Below are 18651 nucleotides of genomic sequence, written 5' to 3'. Positions count from 1 at the left end.
TTTTCTAATGCGGAGGGCCCCCCGGGGGACCCAGCCGGGTCGTGTGTGTGCGAAGACTCTCCCAGAATGTCTTATTTTGTAATGACTCAACTACACTTAGTAATAGCCACACGTGTATATGGTTAATATATATGGAAATTCAATATATTTTCTAGTTAAAGCATTCTGAAGTAATCGATGTTTCTAGCAAATTGTCATGACTTCGACTAATGAAATGTCCTCTTGTGCCACAGTCCTTGGCTTAACGAAGATGTAACTCTTGTAACGGGGGAAGGAGGGACTGTGCCCGTCCTGTTTCTGCTGTGAGGGAAGAGCCTGTTCCCGGCATGAGGCGCCTGATACTTAGTAAGGAATTGTGGGCAATACGTTAACCACTGTATCTGAGAATCCTCTAATTAAAACATTTCCACAAGTGCTGCCTGCAGGCTGTGTCCTTTCCTGCCCTGTGCCACGCGGGCTGCCCCACCGCTGGCCTCGAGTCAGACCCTCGGTGGTTCGCGCGGGGGGGCGTGGGGGCGGTGGGCGCTGGTCCCCTCTGTCGTCCCCGCTGGGACCAGGCGAGGGCAGCGAAGGCAGGGAACACATCCCGTGCTGACCCTTGGCGCCGGAGGAGGGTGTCCCTCCTGGGGACCCCGGGCCGGGCCTCCACTGGAAAGGGCGTCGAGGTCCTCGGGTACCCAGACCCTGACCGCGTGTCAGCCCCACCTTGGGGCTCCCGGGACAAGCCGGCCACCGGAAGACAGGCTGTGGGTCCCCGAGAGTCCCCCCGGCCTCCCTGGACTGTCCCGCCCAGGCCAGTGCCGCGCGCTCACACCTCATTCCCTAACTGGGCCGCCCCAAACCCTCCTGGTTCGCATCAGCTCGAGTTGGGCTCTGTGGACGGGCGGCCTCCATTTTGAGGTTGCCATGACGACGAGTTGCCAGGTTGGAGGGCCAGGCTGAGCGCTGACTTGGGCTGGCTCGAACCAGTCTGAGCCTGCTCCAGCAGGGAGGGGCTGGCCCTGGTGCTGAGACAGAAGGGGGGGGGGGTTCTGCAAGGTGGCCTGTGAGGCTCGTCCAGAGACCTCCGGACCCTGTGACCCCACCTGCAGAGGCCCTGACCCTGACCCAGGAGGCTGGCTTAGGACCACGGGGTGGGCAGGGGCTGGAGCACCTGGCCCCATCTGCTGTCCGGACCCCAGGAAGTTGGCAGGGCCGGGGCCTAGGTCCTCCCTTCCTGGTCTCTGCCTTCCCAGGTGACCTGCCACCACGCTCCTGAACGCTGCCCCTCCCACTCCTGGAGCCCCAGAACCTGGGCCCCCATCGTGCAGAGTGATGCTGGGTATTCAACTCCCCCAGCTTTGCCTTCTGATGTCACACACGACCTTCGCCCCCTCCGGGGTGGGCCGGCACACCTGCCCCTGGGCCAGAAGCTGACGCTCGGGCTCAGTGGACAGACACTGGACAGTGGGCTGCAGCCAGGCCGCCCTCCCTCACAGAGACCCGCAAAGCCCTGTGTGGGCCTGCTCCCCTTCCACCCGCCAGGCCTGGCGCCCAGGACCACCCTGGTCCTGCACAGGCGTCGCCTGTGCGGGTGCTGGCAACTGGGCCCCAGGAGCCAGCATTTCAGGTGAGGGGCCAGACCCCCTCCCACCTGGAGCCACCTCTTCTGCTGGCAGAAGCACCCAGGATGGCACAGGTGATGGGACAGGTTCCCGCAGTCAGCGCCGTGGCCGAGTCCCTGGGTGAGCCCCCACAATTCTCCTAGGCTGCCCCACTCCCACCCCCACCCCTGCAGGCCTCTGACAGGTGCCTCAGTGCCAGTGGGAGCGGTGGGAGGAGCCTTACTGCCAGAAGGCTATGCCTGCAATTCCAAGGTCTGCCACTAGAGGGCATCAGGTCAAGCATGTGGTGTTTTTTTTTTTAAGATTTTATTTTACTTGATTTTATTTTTACATTTTTAATGTTTGTATATTTTTGATTGAGAGAGAGAGAGCACGAGCAGGAGAGAGGCAGAGAGAGAGGGAGACACAGAATCCGAAGCAGGCTCCAGGCTCCGAGCTGTCAGCACAGAGCCCAACGTGGGGCTCGAACCCACAAACCGTGAGATCGTGACCTGAGCTGAAGTTGGATGCTTCACCAGCTGAGGCCCCCCCAGGCACCCCAAGATTTTGTTTTTTTAACTAATATCTACATGCGACGTGAGGCTCCAACCTACAACCTGAGATCACTAGTCACACGCTCCACTGACCGAGCCAGCCAGGCGCCGCAAGGGTGAGGTGGCCTTACAGAGACGCCCCCTCACCTCCTGTGCTGCCTTTCTCCCTGCTCTCCAGCGGCCATCCATCTGGAGCCTGGGGGTTTTCCCCTGGCCCCATGGAGGAAACCACTCCCCTGCCTGCCCAAAGCCCAGAAGGTGTGAGCCCCTGGGTCAGTCCCAGCCACCTGACCCTCTAGGTGAAGTGTTTTGTGCCCAACTCCTGCTGTGACAAGTGCATGTCCCACATTGCCTGCTCCCGGCCTCTCTCCCCACTGTGGAGTCACCCCCAACCTACGGAGGTGGGAACTGAGTCCCTGGAGGGCCAGCCTGCTGTGACCATGGTCAAGTACTAGCTTCTCACTGAGAACCCCCCTCACTGACAGGTGCCTACTATGTCCATTTTACAAAAAAGGGAAACTGAGGCCCAGAGCTGGGCTATGAACCCAGCCGGTTGCTGTGTGGCCCTGAAAAAGCTCTTTCCCTCTCTGGGCTTCAGTTTCCTTATCTGTAAAGGACGGTCGTAAGGTCTCCTCCACCCCAGCAGGCCGCAGTGTTAGGCCTGAAGCCTCGGCGGTGCTGGCCTCGAGTCCCTTGCTCCCCAAAGGGCATTGGATGGGGGTGCGGGCAGGGGCCCCTCCCCTGGCAGCTGCCCTTCCTAACATCCTGTTTACAGCAGCCGCAGAATCTCTTCACCCCAAAGCCACGATGATCACCATGGCAACCAGGCCTGTGTTTGTTCCAACAGGTTGGCAGAATCTGACGAAAGACTGCAGGAGGGGAGGGCATCAGCACCGAGATCCTGGCTCAGGACCCGCCAGTCCCCGGGGAAGAATGGTAACTGTCCCCTCCCGGATTCCTGCCTCGTCGTCTCGTGCAGAAGGAAGCCGAGGGGTGGCTGGTCTCTCGCTCCCCTGCACCCTTCTGCCCCCATTTGCGTGGCTGTGCTGGGTCAGGATGGAGGCAGGGCCTGGAGACAGAGCTTCCAGAAGGAGAATCCGCCCTGTGGTGCTGCCCCCGCACCCCCCCCCCCCAGCCATAGTTCTGTGTCTCCTCCAGTACAGATGTGCGGAGGGCAGCTTGCACGTGTGTGGGTCTGAACCCAGGAGCTGAGACAGGAGGTGGCCCATCAGAGAGCAGTGTCCACTCCGGCTTGGGGTGATAGAGGAAGCACCTGGTTCCCCCACCCCGGGCTCCCCACACTCCCGCACCCACCCACCCGCACCACGAAATAAAAGGCACAGGTGTTCACAGGCGGACGGGCTGCCTCCCTGTGTGCAGCTGTTGGAAACCTGTTCCTCCAGCCTCTGGCCCTTCCTTCAGCTCGGCTGACCCCTGGCCTCCCCCGAGCAAACTGTCCTCCTCTCTGGGCCTTTCTGTGTCCCACACTGCCTGGGGTCCCACATTAGCGATGAGGTCCTCTGAGTTAAAAACATCTCCAAATCTGTCGATCCTCTAAATACAAGGTACCCTGATGATCCAACAAGATCAGCCAGAGGCAAGGCGGGGATCCGGGGACCCGGCGCCCCTCAGACAGCTCCAGAACCTCCACGTTCCTTCCAGGACCTCTAGCACCAGCGGGAACTTGTTAGAAACGCAGATGAGGGCACCTGGGTGGCTCAGTTTTCAGCTCAGGTCACGATCTCGCCGTTTGGTGAGTTGGAGGCTGGCGTTGGGCTCTGCACTGACAGGGTGGATCCTGCTTGGGATTCTCGGTTTCCCTCTCGCCCTACCCCACCCTCCCCCCAAATAAATAAACTTAAAAAGAAATGCAGACGGGTCACCCCTACCTAGCCCAGACTTTTGGCATCAGCAGGTCTGGGGCTGGTGCAACAATCTGTTTTAACGAGCTCTGCAGGCCAACACAGTGTGGTGCTGGCTCAAATTTCAGAGGGGGTGCAGGGTGGGCTAGGAAGGGTGCGCGCGGGGCATCCCGCCCAGGCCTGAGGTTGCAGGTGGCGCCAGAGCCCTCACCTGCGCCACCGGGAGGATCACCCAAGTGGTGATCGGGGTGGTTGTGGCGCGTCCCGGGTTGGTGCCTGCAGCACCCCTGCACCCCGCAGGCTGGCGGTGGGGTCAGCGCTTGGGCTGGGAGGGCGACTCGAGATGGCTGCGCAGCCCTTCCAGAAAAGTCCTCGCTGCGGCCCGGGCTTGTCTGATGCGGTTTCGGTGATTCTGGCTTCCCGAGGGTCCCCAGGGGACGGGGTCCTGACACGGCAGAACCTGCTCCCCGCTCTGCGCCTACCGGTGGCTTGGCTGACCGCCCCGCCCCCCCAGGGGAGGGGGCTTCGTGGCCCGACCCGCTCGGCGGCCTGGGTGCGGAGGGGATCGCGCGCGCGGCGGGAGCGGCGGGGGCGTGGCGGGCGGGAGCGGCGGGGGCGGGGCTGGGGCGGGCCCCGCCGCCAGGCCCCGCCCCCGCAGCGCTCTGGGTTCGGTGCGGCTGCTAGCGCGCGCTGTGCCTGGCGTCTCTGGAGCGGGTGCGGAGCGCGGCATCTCCGGAGCCCCCGACCGCGCGCCCCCGGCCCGGCCCACGGTGAGTGCGCGGCCTTTGGACGGCCTTGGGGCGCCCCCTCCTGCGGCCGGCGCCCGGTCCGGCTCCTGCGTTTGCGGACCCCGAGGGGGCGCGGGGAGGCCCCCCCGAGGAGGAGGGCGGCAGGAGGTCGCGAAGACGCTCCCTCGGCTCCGGGGAAATTGAAGCCGGCGCGTGCTCGGAGGGACGGTCTCGGGCCCTTCTCTGGGCCCGCGTCCCCAAGAACGCCGGAGCGGGCGGGGATCGAGGAGGCGGGCAGCAGGACCCCCCCCCCCACCGCCACCCAACGACGCCGTGGCCCCCATCCCCGCCAGGCGCAGGCCGCCGGTGGGTTGCGGCCAGGGACTTCAGAGACCCTCCGCGGGGTTTCCCAGGCAACACGCCGGGGGCCGGGGCGGGGGGAGATGCCCCCAGTGCCCAGTCCCCCCCACCCTGCCGCCAGTCCCCGTAGGACCCTTAGTCTCCACGAAATCCCTCCACGGGTCGGAATGGTGTAAAACAACACGCACCTACCAGGCTTCTGACCTGCCCGCGACCACCCGCTCATCAGGGAGGGAAGGACCTGGACGGATCTGGGGGCCCCCACCCCCGAGGCTCCCGCGGGGAGCACCGAGAGGAGGGGGACGGGAGGGGAGGGGGGGGGCATCACGGTGGAGACCGGTGAGTAAAGAGCGGGGGAGGGAACCTCGGAGGAAGAACGGACAGAGAATTTCATTTTTCATGCGTTCATTCTAGAAGCATCTAGGTAGCCCCTGACAGTTGATCTCAGACTTCCTAGGGCTTCAGGTCCAGCTGCGGAGCTCGCTTAAAATCATTCCCAGGCATCTCCCCAGGGACTGGTTGGGATTAGATCTCAGGGAGCAGCATTTGTGATGGACACGGCTGCTGAGCTGTGTGCAGGGGAGCACTGTCTAGGGAGTCACAGGACAGTGAGAAATCCAGTAAAAAAAAAAAAATGTGAAGGGAGTGGCTGGCTGGGAAGAGAAGGCTGAGAGGGTGACACAGAGACCAGAATGTGGGGCCAGACATCCTGCCACTGCCCGTACACACCCAGGGTAGCATCAACGGACCCCTGCCCTCGCTTCACCAGGGACCAGATTTTGATAAGAAGGGACCTAGTGTTCTGAGTGTTTATTATCAAGGTGTTTATTCATCGTGAGGGTGGCCAGGTGGCCACGGGGGACACTAACTAGGGAGATACATCTGGCTCTGCTCAGGTGCCCCTAGACTCACCCGCTTTGGTGCCACCTAAGCCCACAAGTGGGCTTACAGGAGACGGGTGTGGCTTACAGCCCTCGCTTTGAGTCCTGGCTCCAGGCGGGTCAGCCCAGCCCCGGGCTGCGAAACGGGACGGTGATACCAACTTTGCAGAATTGTCTTTCCCCATTCACCCTGGGTCTTGAAGACGGCCAGGGGACAAGGTGGTACTTTCGGCTTGGCCCCAGTGCCAGTGTGGCATTCAGCTCCTGGGCCAGCCTCACTTTGTCCATCGGGCAGTCGCTCTGGCCCTGGTGGCCGGGCACAAGTGGAGGCTACAGACACATTTTGCTGTGTGCTGCTGCCCGGGGCCAGAAGGGACAGAGACAGGGAGAGCTCAAGGAGGGGCTCTGTCGGGGGCCGGCAGAGGGTCCCTGCAGCCAGCAAGTGCTTCCTGGGGGTCAGCCACGCACCCACCGCTGGTGTGGCTCCGAGTGAGGTGCTGGCTGGCTCCCAGGGCCCAGGCCATTTGGTGCAGAAACGTCATCAGTGCCCCAGCAGCCAGGGGTTTCCAGGGCAACTGGAGGAGTGTCTGGGCACCCAGGGATGAGCCATCTCTCCCAGACACCGGTGCCCAGACGCCACTTTTGCCCCCATCCGGCCCGTGGGCTGAGGGAGGGAGCCCCACGGAGGGGGAGCCAGCCTGTCTGGACCCCCAGAAGTCGGGTGTGCCGGGAGCTTAGAGCTTGAGCACCACAGAGTGGAGTTCATCCCTGGCCACTTGCTGGCTCTGTGGCCTTGAGTAAGCACCTAACCCCGGGGCCTCAGCTTGGGGCCTTTTGGGGGCTGTGATTATGAGGTGAGGTGGCTCCCCCTCTACCCTGAACGTTTTATTGCCACAAAGACACCCCGTCTCTGCGGCTCAGGCCGCTTGGTTCCTGCGTCACGTTTGTCTCTGGGACCGTGAGCCCCTGTAGCCCCTGTCACACGCAGACGCAATTGGCGGTTGCCCTGGCAACGGCTCAAGCAGTGGCTGCTCCCTTGCTTTGGGGGACCGGGGGGGGGGTAGCAGCCTCTTCCCCACAGCTAGAGAGGAGGGGGGTGCCCTGATGCCCGTCCCCTTAGGACCTCGCTGCTGGCGGTAGGGGCGACAGCTTCCAGAACCACATGCCCCAGCCGCTGAGCCCCGTCCACACATCCTCCCGATCTTTGAAGGGAGGCTCCCGGGGGAGGCAGTAAGAAGTACGAGGAAGGTGGGGGCCTCGTTTCAGGGCCATGGGCCAGTTGTCCTTTCTGTCCCCAGCTCTCGGGTCTGATCAGATGAGACCCTCTGAGCCCAGCATTCCCCGGGGCTCCGTAGAACCAGGGCTGGGGCACCAGGGGGTAGGAGGATGTGCCATCTGCAGTGGTGGCCTGAGCAGGGACGGCAGCGCAGGGACCAGTGAGAGGCAGACAGACACAGCTGGGAGCAGGCATCCGGTTTGTTCAAGAAAATCTGTAGGACTCATGAGGTGGCGTCTGCCCTGGCCCCAGCGCTCCCAACAGGGCACAGGATTCTAAGGAGGAGGGAGCAGACGTTAAGTAGAGATGTGCAGGAACACGGGCACGATCCGCGCACGGCGGGCACAGCCTGGGGAGCTGGCCTGGGCACACAGGGCACAGGTGGGTCTAACCTGGCTGTCCCATGAGATCGGGGGCAGGTATAGTTGGAGCCGGCTGAGTCCCCATTTCCTGTTTTGTCCAGTGAAAACGACAGTGCTTCTCTGCACGGCTGTGCCTGGGCTGGAGGGGCCCTCAGTGAGTGGACAAGTGGGCACCACCAGGGAAGGGGACCAGGGCAGTGGGTGCAAAGGCCCTGTGGTACCCTGAAGGGAGCATATGTCCTGTGCAGAGGCACAGGCTGACATCCTGGGGCAGGGAAGTCCGAAAGGTGGGCACCGAGGGGCAGATTCAGCCTAGCGGGGTGGGGGGGTCAGCACTTTCCTCTGCTAGTTTTCAGCAGGGGTGCACGAAGACCACCCTGGGGTTTGGGGAGGCACAGGCGGGTCCCTGGCGGGACCAGGGAAGGGGTCGGGTGCCTGGGCTGGTCAGGGCTGAGCAGGAGCAGGGCTCGAGGGCCCACGGCTGCTTAGTGGTCCTCCTGCCCTTCCTCCGGGGTCTGCAGGGGACACTGTGGCCCCAGAGGGAGGTGTGCAAGTGCGCCCACAGGGAGAGGATGGGGCGCTGTCCCTGGCTGTGCTGGGCGGGTGAGGACTTCGCCAGCGGCCCCTCCTGGGCATGCTGGCCACTCGGGGTGAGGGGGTCTCGAGGAAGGCCCCAGGCACGGTGGCCTCTTCTTGCCCAACCTCCTCTGCAGGATGAGGACTTTGGGAGTCCTGGGGAGGGGTTGCCTCCTGCAGGACCTTTGCCTGCCCTGGCCCCAGACTGGACCATTACAGGCTGGGTGAATTGGGCACCCCTCCCCGACAACTCCGTCCGGTTCGCAAAGCGCCCAGGAGATACAGGCACTTGCTGCTGAGCGGTCCTAGGACCCCAGGGACACAGCCAGGGGTCCCAGCCCTAGATGGGCGGCGGCGGCGGCGGGAGCGTGGCAGTAGGGGCCCTCTGCGGTGAAGTCCAGCAGCAACCGGTGACGGAGCCCGGACCGTGCCAGCCCGACCACCACCTGGCAGCCTCGTCCCGTCCCCGGCGCGGCCCCGCAGGGATGTCCCGTCTTGCAGATGGGACACGAAGGCTGAGGGAGCCCGAGGGAGGGGCCCCCGGTGGCCCCTGGGTGCCCAGCGCGGTGCAGCACGGGAGCCGAGTCGCAGGGCCTCAGGCTCCCGTTGCCCCGCGGAGGCCAGGAGGCTGCGCCGTCAGGAACGCGGCTCGTGTGCGCTTCTGGCGGATCCGTCCGCCGCTCGATGTGCACCCGGTGCGGTTTCTGGGGCCGGCGCGGCGGTGCTGCTGGGACGTGCAGGGGCCGCAGCCGTGCGCTCTGCCCGCAGACCGCCGGCCATGACGACCCTGCTGGAGATCAAGAGCAGCGTGCTGCGGCAGGTGCAGGCGTGCCCCACCTTCCGCCGGAGGGCCGAGGGAGAGCCTGCCGCCACCAGCGCCGACCCCCCGGAGCCGGCCGCAGGGGCTTGGTGGGTGCTCCGCGCCCGAGCCTGCACCGTCGCGCGTCCCCGGGGGAGCTGGGAGAGCGGGGCGCGCCGTGGACGCCGCGCTGGGTCCCCGGATGTGTGGACACGGGGAATCCCCTCGAGGCGCACGGCCGGCAGCTGGTCCTGGGCAGGGGGCGGGTGTGTGCCGGGGGGCCCGGGTCTCAGGCCTGGCCTCTCCCTGCAGGAAGCCCGGGGACGGCGTGGAGTTCTTCGCGCACATGCGCCTCATTCTGAAGAAGGGGGAGGGCAGACAGGGCCTGCCGTGCCCCGAGGTGAGGATGGCCCAGAGCTGCTGCCCGGTGTGGGCCTCCCCGCCAGCCCCCTCTGCAGCGGGCCCCCACCCCTCAAACCGACTCCCGCCGTCCCTGGGGCCCTCCCCCCTCTAGACCCTCACCCCAGTGCTCCTCACAGGTCCTCTTGCGCAGCGGTTCGCCAGCCCCTGCTGAGCCCGTGGACCCCAGCCGTGGCCTGAGAGCCCTGACCCAGGAGGAGGTAAGGGGGGAGGGGGCGTGGCCCCAGGGAGGGTCTGGGAGCACCTAAGATGGGCCTGGCCCAGGATCTGGGGACAGGGTGGACACCAGAGGTGACAATGGTGAGTGGGCCGGGACTTCCCATGCAAGCCAGTAGGAAGCAGAGCTCAGGGGGCCAGTGCAGGGCCCAGCAGGTGCAAAGGTCCTGATGCTGGGACTGCGGTCTGCCAGTGGGGGGAGCTCCTGAGGACTGCCCCCCCCCCCCCCGCGCCCCTCCCAGGCATACAGGGGGTGGAACCAAGGAGCCCCAGCCCCCAGTGGCCAGGGCTCAGGGCCTGGGGCTGAAGGATACGGGGATGGGGCGGCTGGGACTCAGGGTGTGCGCCCCGCCCCACCCACAGGTGGAGATGCTCTATGAGGAGGCCTTGTACACAGTCCTCTACCGTGCAGGGACCATGGGCCCTGACCAGGTGGATGACCAGGAGACCCTACTGGGCTACCTTCAGCAGGTGAGCCCCACCGGCCCCACCCTCCCTGCTGGCCTGGCCGTGCCTTGTCAGGGGAGCCCTTTCCTCTGCCTGGAGGCATCATCATCAGCCATGTAACACACACAGATTCGCCCCACGTACGGAACACACACATACCCACACGTGCATGTGCAGACACATGTATGCGCTGGTAGGCGTGCCTGGGAGGATGGAGGGATGGGGACACACACACACACACACACAAAGAAGGGTAGAAAGCACAAACCGACAGAGGAACGGACCCAGAGGATGGACCGACAGATAAACAGATCTTTCCTCCTCCTCTGTGTGTGCGTGTGTGTTTCCTCTGCCCCGGGAGGCCCCCAGGACAATGGCCAGGTTTGCCTCGGGGGTACCTGGGCCCTCACACCGGCCCACCCTCTACAGGTGTTTGGTACCAGCCCTGAGGAGCACGCTGAGGCCATTGAGCGTGTGAAGAAGGCCAAGGTGAGGCTGCCACCCACGTGGGCAGACACTGGCCAGCCGCGGTGCTAGGGCTCGGGGTGGGGAGGACACAGAGCAGGGCCTTGTCGCGGTCACACCGAGCCTTCTGCAAGAGGCCAGTCAGCACCCTCTGCCCACAGGCCCCCACGTATGCCCTGAAAGTCTCTGTCATGCGTGCCAAGAACCTGCTGGCCAAAGACCCCAATGGTGAGTGGGGACCAGCCTGGACCTCGGCTGTGCCCGGGTCCGGTGGCCACGGAGGGACGGAGGGCCCGGGGCTGGCGGCTGAGGCACCCGATGTGTCTCAGGCTTCAGCGACCCGTACTGCATGCTGGGTATCCTGCCGGCCTCGGGTGCCCCCCGGGAGCCAGGGCCGCGCACGGAGCAGCGCTTCAGCTTCCGCAAAGGCAGCAAGCGTGGGGGTCCGCTCCCGGCCAAGTGCATCCAGGTCACCGAGGTCAAGAGCAGCACCCTGAACCCTGTCTGGAAGGAGAACTTCGTCTTGTAAGGGCCCTGGCCCAGCTGGGCGGCAGGGCGGTCGGGCAAGGGGGGCTGCCTGCTGGGCCAGAGCATGTCCTGAGGACACAGGCCGGTGGCTGCCACACTGTGCCTGCCCCAGGGACCCGAGCGGGGGCTGTTCACGTGACCACTGTCCAGAGGAGGAAATCGCCTCAGAGAGAGGTGCCATGCCCCGGGGGCCTCACAGTCAGGATCCAAATCCGGGCGGCCTGTCCTGAGAGCTCGAGCTCGTGGACCCCTGCCCGCAGCTCCTGAAATTGTCCCTGCCCTAGCCCTGGGCAGGGGATGGTCCTCCACCTTCTGGGCTTCTCTCCGTTTTCCTTACAGTGAGATCGAGGATGTCAGCACGGACCAGCTGCACCTGGATATCTGGTAGATGCCCCTGGTCCCTGCAGGGCAGCTGGTGTGGGTGCACCTGCTCGGGGGGGGGGGGAGGGGGTTGAGAGAGGACACTCAGGGCCCAGCCAGGCTCCAGACAAGCCAGGTTTCCGCGCCCTGCCCCTAGGGACCATGACGATGATGTGTCTCTGGTGGAAGCATGCAGGAAGCTGAATGAAGTCATCGGCCTGAAGGGCATGAGCAGGTATGACAGGTGGGACCCTCGTGCCCCCCAGACACTGGGGCTGCAGCTTGGCCACGTGGGCCAGCAGAGAGTAGCTCCCCAGGGACTAAGGTGGGGCCGCCCCCCCCCCCCCCGCTTTGCCTAGGTATTTTAAACAGATTGTCAAGTCGGCCCGTGCAAATGGGACAGCAGGGCCCGCGGAGGACCACACAGATGATTTCCTGGGGTGTCTCAACATACCCGTCCGGGTGAGTGGGGGCCGGGGCTTCGCTCACGGACCGCCTGTTTGTGGGGTCTCATCCTCCGGGGATACTGCTGGTGGGTCTGCCCTGCGACTCCCCCAAGCATCTCCTGGCCTTCTTGGGCTGGTGGGGCCTTGAGCTGCAGGGAAGGGGGAAGGAACAGCTTCCTGGGGGTCTGGGCACCCCTGAGGGCTCACTCGGTGCTGACCACCCGTCTCCGGGGCCAGCAGAGCTGTGTGTTCTCCTCTTGGTCCCACAGAGAGTCCGTGGGAGGGAGCTGGAGGGGGGATGGCGGGTGTGAACCCTTTCCTTTCAGGAAGTGCCCGTGGCCGGTGAAGACCGCTGGTTCAAGCTGGAACCACGCTCCAGCGCCTCCCGCGTTCAAGGAGACTGCCAGCTGGTCCTCAAGCTGATCACCACACAGGTGGGGAGCCGTGGGGTCCCCCGCCCTGCGTCTTGGCCGTGCACCCCTGCCCACGGGCTTGGGCAGGGCTGGTGACGGGCGGCTCCTGCATTCCAGAGGGACACGGGCATGAGCCAGCGCGGCCGGGCGGGCTTCCTGTCCTACATGCTGCTGCTCAGTCGTCTCCTGCAGTTCGAGCACCGATCCGAGGAGGTAGCCTCGCCCTCCGGACGGGGCTGACCGGGCGCCTGGGGAGGCAGAGCAGGGGAGCCTGGGCACCGGGGGGAGGAGGGGATGGCGGCCCCTGCCTGCATCCACGCCTGCCCCCAACTCCCCCAGCCCAAGGCGAGCTGCTGGCGGGGAGAGCTCAGCGGGCCCGCGGCCACGATCCTCTGCCTGCACGGCGCGCAAAACAACCTGTCGGCGCTGCAGCTGGCTGTGCTGTGAGTGGGCGGGGCCTCCGGGGGCGGGGCACAGGGAGGCCGGCGGCGGGTGGGCGGGCCTCGGGGCGGGGCGAGCGAGGGAAGGCGTCTTCTGAGTGGGAAGGCATGAAAGGGGGCGGTGCCATGGGGGAGTTGGGGGCGTGTGAGGGGCAAGTAGGAGGGGCACGGGGGGGGGCTGGTCTCATCGGGGTCTCCGTGCCCATGGGCGGGGCTCCCCCCGACTTGCAGGCACTGGCAGGTCAGCAGCCGCCACCATCAGACCCGGACCCTGGACTACGGCTACCTGCTGGGGCTGCTGGAGGACATGCAGGCGCATTGGGAGGAGGCGTCTTCGCTGCCGCAAGGGCAGGTGAGCTGTTCCTGGGGGGTGTGCTGGGGGGCCGCTGGCGCTGGGGCAGACAGGGCGGAGTGCTACCCACATGGGGTGCTGGGCTTACAGGGCCCTGTGGGGCTGAAAACAAACTTCATGACCCAGGATAGAGCGGGTCCTGTGCAATGCTGAGACGGGGGATGTGTCCGAGTCCCAGGGGAGGGAGGTCGTGCCCTCCGTCTGGGCGAGGGACGGAGGGAGCGGGTGCTCGAAGCTGGGTAGGGGGAACGGGGGGCGCCAAGGCCCTGAGGCCGTGGGGACTGTGGTGGCTGGGTTTGGAGAAACCAGGCCCACGGATGGCCCGAGGAGGCCCTCGCAGACTGGCTGCCCCTACCCGCCCCGTGGGGAGGGCAGTGGGGGTCAGCTCCGACGGGCCGGTGCCCCCAGGAGGAGAGCCTGGCTGACAGCTTCAATGCCTTCTCCGAGTTTGGGCTGCGGCTGCTGCGTCAGCTTCGGGACTTCTTCCCCGCCACCAACAGCACTGCCGTCTATCGCCTGGAGCTGCTGCTCAAGTGGGTGTAGCCCAGGTCCTGGCCGGGGGTGGGGGCGTGGGGGGTCGGAGGGGGTGGGTAGGGAGCTGGGCAGGGCAGCGCACAGTCAGCGGGCGGCCCCTCCAGGTGTCTCAGCAAGATGCAGATCTTCCAGCCTTCCTTTGAGGTGTGCTCCTTCCGGACAGAACTAAATGCGGACATCTCTGCTGCTCTGAAGGTGTGTCTGGTGGTGAATCTGTGCCCGGTGCCCGCCCCTCGTGGCCCACACGGGGGGTGCCCAGCCGCGCCCACCCCCGGCTCCCGGCCTGCTCCGCCACGCTCCAGGGCCCTTTTAACCTCCCCCCCAACCCACCACCCCGTGTTGGTGGCTTGTCTTGCAGAGAGGCAACCGTGAGTGGTATGACAGGCTCCTGAACACCAAGAGTCCTCGAGAGCAGGTGCCGCGGGGGAGGGGAGCGGGGGGGGGGCGGCAGGTAGGTGCGGGCCAGAAGGTCAGTGTGAACCGGGCTTCCTCGCAGTCGGGGCCGCAGCGCCTCGCCGGGCTGGTCGAGCTGGCGGACGCCGTCTACGAGGATCTGCAGTCCTGCTACGGCATCTACGCCAGCCTCTTCCACAGGTGGGGCCCCGGGCTCCGCCCGCCGTCCCCGCCCCCGGCCCCTCGGGGATGCCTGCCGCCGGGCCGGTGGCGGGGCAAGCAGGCGTGTGACGTTTGTTCCCTGCAGCATCACCGACATCGACTTCTTCACACTCACTTTCCGGCAGCTGGAGCGACTGGTGAGGAGGGGCTGTGGGGAGAAGCCCCCGGGCCGGGAAGGGGCCCGCTCTCCCTGTCGCTGGTGGCCTGAATGCGTCCTCCTGAGTAGGTGGCCGAGGAGGCATGGGTGCTGACGGAGGAGCTGAGCCCCAAGATGACCCTCGAGGTGGCCTCAGGGCTCTTCGAACTGTACGTGACCCTGGCGGACATCCAGCGTTTCTGGAGCAGCATCCCCGGCCGGTGGGTGCCCTGCCCCAACCTATCTCCTTCCCCCCACCTGCCCTGTCTGTCTCCTCCCACTGTTGGCCTCCCAGACCTGCACCCCCTCCCACCTGTCCCGCAGCCTCCTCTAGGAGGCCTCTGGGACAGCCCGAGGGCCCTTGGAGGCAGGCTCTCCAGGGTGTCCCCTTGGGCCGGGACCCTGGGACGTGCTGGCTCAAGGTGTCGGAGTCCGGGCGAGCTCCCACTGGCCTCCTGCCACAGCGACAGCCGCTCCCTCGCCCTGGCTGGCATCCATGGCCCGTTCCTGCCCGCTGTGAAGCTTTGGCTGCAGGTGCTGCGGGACCAGGTCAGGTGGAGGCTGCAGGGAGCCGTGGATGTGGACACGGTGAGTAAGCGCCCGGGCCTGAGGGTGCTGGGCTCAGCCAGGGCCCCCCCCTTGCCACCCAGGCCTCCTCCTGCCTTCCTAGCTGGAGCCCATGGACGCCTCCTCCAAGCACAGCAGTTCTGCGGCCTCGGCTAGTCTCTGCTTCAGTCACATCCAGGAGCTGTGGGCCCGCCTGGCATGGCCGGACCCTGCCCAGGCCGAGGCCCTGGGCACCCAGCTCAGCCAGGTGTGTTGGCTGTGCGTTGGGGAGCGTGGTCTGGGAGGAGACGAGTCTGGGAGGGCCGCGGGCCCAGGGGACACAGCCCGCAGCTCCTGAGCCCTCGTCTCCCACCGTAGGACCTGTGTGCGGCCACCCTCTTCTACACTGAGCTGCTGCGGAAGAAGGTGGACGCTCAGCCGGGGGCCGCGGGCGAGGCAGTGAGCGAGCCAGTGAGCGGCCTGGCGGGCAGGGGGCGGGGCCGGGGGCGGGGCGGGGCCGCCACCGGGCTGCCGACCCCTCCCCCCCGACGTGGGCCGCCTCCCCAGCTCTGTGTGGTTCTCAACAACGTGGAGCTCCTGCGCAAGGCTGCCGGGCAGACGCTGCGGGGTCTGGCGTGGCCGGAGGTGACCTCCGGGCCCGAGGGGGTGCTCCCGCGCCCTCTGCTCGGCTGTGCACAGGCCCTGGACGAAGACCTGCAGCAGGAGGTCCACACCGTGACGGCGCACCTGACCTCCAAGGTGGGCGGGCGGGCGGGCGGGCGGAGGACCCGGCCGCCCCCTCACTGCCACTTGGTGCTGAGCTCTGCCGTCCCTCAGATGGTGGCTGACATCAGGAAGTACGTGCAGCACATCAGCCTGTCGCCCGACTCCATCCAGAACGATGAAGTGAGGGCCTGGGCACCGAGGGGAGCGTGCGCGGGGTGGGGCCCGGGCAGTGTGGCACTGAGGATGCTGCCCACAGGCCGTGGCCCCGCTCATGAAGTACTTGGATGAGAAGCTGGCCCTGCTGAATACCTCCCTGGTGAAGGAGAACCTTAGCAGGTACAGCTTGGGGCGGTTGGGCCGGGGCGGGGCCTGGGGTCCCTTCACGGGCACGGGCACGGGCACGGGCACGGAGTGTCCCTGCAGGGTGCTGGAGGCCCTCTGGGAGCTGCTCCTGCAGGCCATCCTTCGGGCACTGGGGGCAAACCTCGACGTCTCTGCTGATTTCTACGGCCGCTTCCACTTTACGCTGGAGGTAGGTGGAGGGGCCTCCCTGCTGGGGCTCCCAGGCCCTTGTCCCGGGCACCCGGCCATGTGCCCTCGGCCGGGAGGCCTGGCCTTCCCAGCCCGGACCGCTCCCCTGGGACTCCCACCAGACCAGTGCCTCCTCCCTGCCGGCCGTCTGTGTGAGCAGCACCTGGGCCACCTGCCAAGACCGTTGTCGGGCCCCAGGCACTGGCATCCCCCCCGCCCCCCCCCCCCCCCCCCCGTTTGCGCTAGGTGTGACAAGTGGCTCTGCCCCAGGGCTCCCAGGCGCCCTGGTGCTGCTCAGGGCTCCGCCTGGCCCGGCCGCTAGCCCCAGCACGAGCCCCAGCACGAGCCCCAGCGCGAGCAGTGCCCCACATCCCTCCCACTTCGCCCTGCCCCCAGGCCCTGGTGAGTTTTTTCCACGCGGAGGGCCAGGGTCTGCCCCTGGAGAGCCTGAAAGACGGAAGCTACAAGGTGAGTCTGGCCCGGGGACCTCGGGCGGCGGGAGAGGGGGGCGCGGCGCCGGGGGGGGGGGGGGCCCACGATCAGCAGCCCCTCGGCTCCCCAGAGGCTGGAGGAGGAGCTGCGCCTGCATCAGTGCTCCACCCGCGAGTGCATCGAGCAGTACTACCTGGACAAGCTCAAGCAGGTAGCGAGGCCCCGTGTGCGCACGCGCAGTGTGGGCACGCGGCCCCGCCCCCGAACCCCTGCGCCGCGGTCACTGGCGCAAGCCCTTCCGCAGAGGTCCCTGGAGCAGAAGCGGTTCGGACGCCTGAGCGTGCGCTGTCACTACGAGGCAGCCGAGCAGCGGCTGGTGGTGGAGGTGCTGCACGCCGCGGACCTGCCCCCGCTGGACGCCAACGGTGAGGGGCGGGGCCGGGGCCAGCGGAGGGGGGGAGGGGGCGGGGCCGGGACCAGCGGAGGGGGGAGGGGGCGGGGCCGCCGCTCAGGGTCCGCACGCGGCTGTGCCCCCCCAGGCCTGAGTGACCCGTTTGTGATCGTGGAGCTGGGCCCGCCACACCTCTTCCCGCTGGTCCGCAGCCAGAGGACCCAGGTGAAGAACCGGACGCTGCACCCCGTGTACGACGAGCTCTTCTACTTGTGAGTGTCCCCCACCCCCCACCCCCGCGACCCCCGCCCCCTCCCGGACAGGGGGCAGGGCTCCAGGGACTGCCCTTCGCCCGCAGCTCTGTGCCGGCAGAGGCATGCCGCCGCCGCGGTGCCTGCGTGCTGTTCACCGTCATGGACCATGACTGGCTGTCCACCAACGACTTCGCGGGGGAGGCAGCCCTCGGCCTGGGCAGCGTCGGTGGCATAGCACGACCTCAGGTGGGAGGGAGCGCGAGGGCCAGGCAGCCCGTCACCTTGCATCTGCGCCGGCCCAGGGCCCAGGGTGAGTGAGGGTCCGGGGGTGGCGGGTTCGACGGCCGCCGCGGTCTCATGCCGGCCCCACCCTCCCGCCTGTAGTGAAGTCGGCACTGAGGATGCTGGAGGGCCGCACCAACAAGGAGGCGCAGGAATTTGTCAAGAGACTCAAGGAGCTGGAGAAGTGCATGGAAGCGGACCCCTGAGCCCCGCCCGCCCCCCCCCCCCCAGTCCTGCCCCGCATCAGCTTTGTGCAGTGGGGCTCATGCTCCCCCGTGTGGTGTGCGTGCTGCCCCGGCCGTGTCTGTGTGGTGTGTACCGTGAACCCCTGGCGTCCAGCGAGCAGCCCCCCACCCTGGATCCGGGGGTAACTCGCGGGGCCTGGCCACCCGGCAAGCTTCTCTATCTGCAACCTTAGCTTGTGCAGCCCGCGCAGGGTTCCCGGAGGGGTGCCTCTGCTCCCCAGGAGACACCAGGCTACGTCTGGAGGCGTTTTCGGTGCTCACGGCTACTACTGAAGGAGGTGCCACGGCACCCATGGCGAGACCAAGGACGCTGCTGGAAGTCCTGCGGTAAATGTGACAGCGCCCTCCGCCCAGCAAGGAACAGCCTGCCCCAAACGTTACCAGTGCCACAGCCCTTCTCAGAGGAAGCACGGTCTTCGCTTTGTGGGGTGGGGCGTGTGGCAGGGCCTCGCAGGCCAACAGGAGGGATGGCCCAGGTTTGAGTCTGGACAACTCCAGCTGTGGTGGGAAACCGCTCCCAGGTGTCCTGGTGGAGGGACAAAGTGAGCGTCTGGGACCCTTCACCCTCACCCGAGGGCACACACAGAGGTTTGCTAAGCAGCGCCTGGGTCTCCAATCCCCACCTGGCTCCTAGGCCTGGGGGAGGGTGCCCCCACGTCACTGTGAGGCCGGGACCTCGTGCAAGGTCGATCGGTCAGGGTGAGGGGCCCCATGTCGGCCACTCAGCTGTGCAGTTACTGTCCCTCCGTGTGCGCACACGCGTGCCCACGCAAGATGGGCCCCAAGCCCGGCACCCCACCGTCCAGCGGCCCAGACCCTTCCCGTCCGACCCTTCCCGTCCCACTCGGCCTCACTGGAGACTGAGAGTCCCCTCCCCCCCATCCCCAGGGC

The 18651-nt window shown here is 66.5% G+C and overlaps 1 protein-coding gene across 1 annotated transcript; it reads left to right on the top strand.

Moving 5' to 3' along the window:
* The first annotated feature begins 4705 nt into the window (after positions 1-4705).
* On the top strand, positions 4706-17745 carry BAIAP3 (BAI1 associated protein 3). The gene is made up of 34 exons (XM_042971829.1): positions 4706-4769; positions 8951-9091; positions 9294-9381; positions 9521-9601; positions 9981-10088; positions 10494-10553; positions 10691-10757; positions 10859-11054; positions 11397-11441; positions 11575-11652; positions 11777-11879; positions 12190-12297; positions 12394-12489; positions 12616-12719; positions 12948-13068; positions 13477-13601; positions 13707-13797; positions 13961-14017; positions 14099-14196; positions 14303-14354; positions 14444-14574; positions 14818-14941; positions 15024-15167; positions 15278-15370; positions 15467-15658; positions 15737-15805; positions 15882-15961; positions 16049-16157; positions 16553-16624; positions 16719-16799; positions 16893-17013; positions 17128-17251; positions 17338-17543; positions 17618-17745. Exons 2-34 carry the CDS (start codon positions 8961-8963, stop codon positions 17719-17721), a joined length of 3459 nt encoding a protein of 1152 aa, XP_042827763.1. The 5' UTR covers positions 4706-4769; positions 8951-8960; the 3' UTR covers positions 17722-17745.
* Positions 17746-18651: the final 906 nt, after the last annotated feature.

Source organism: Panthera tigris, chromosome E3 (assembly GCF_018350195.1).
Source record: "Panthera tigris isolate Pti1 chromosome E3, P.tigris_Pti1_mat1.1, whole genome shotgun sequence".
Taxonomy (NCBI): domain Eukaryota; kingdom Metazoa; phylum Chordata; class Mammalia; order Carnivora; family Felidae; genus Panthera; species Panthera tigris.
The sequence above is the reverse complement of the archived record's forward strand: the minus strand, read 5'-3'. Positions and strand labels throughout refer to the sequence as shown.

Excerpts from the sequence above, each read along its gene's own strand:
- BAIAP3 (XM_042971829.1), top strand. The coding sequence starts at position 8,961 with ATGACGACCCTGCTGGAGATCAAGAGCAGCGTGCTGCGGCAGGTGCAG. Across the intron at positions 12,720-12,947 it reads GCGCTGCAGCTGGCTGTGCT|GCACTGGCAGGTCAGCAGCC; the intron begins GTGAGTGGGCGG and ends CCCGACTTGCAG. Across the intron at positions 13,798-13,960 it reads ACATCTCTGCTGCTCTGAAG|AGAGGCAACCGTGAGTGGTA; the intron begins GTGTGTCTGGTG and ends CTTGTCTTGCAG.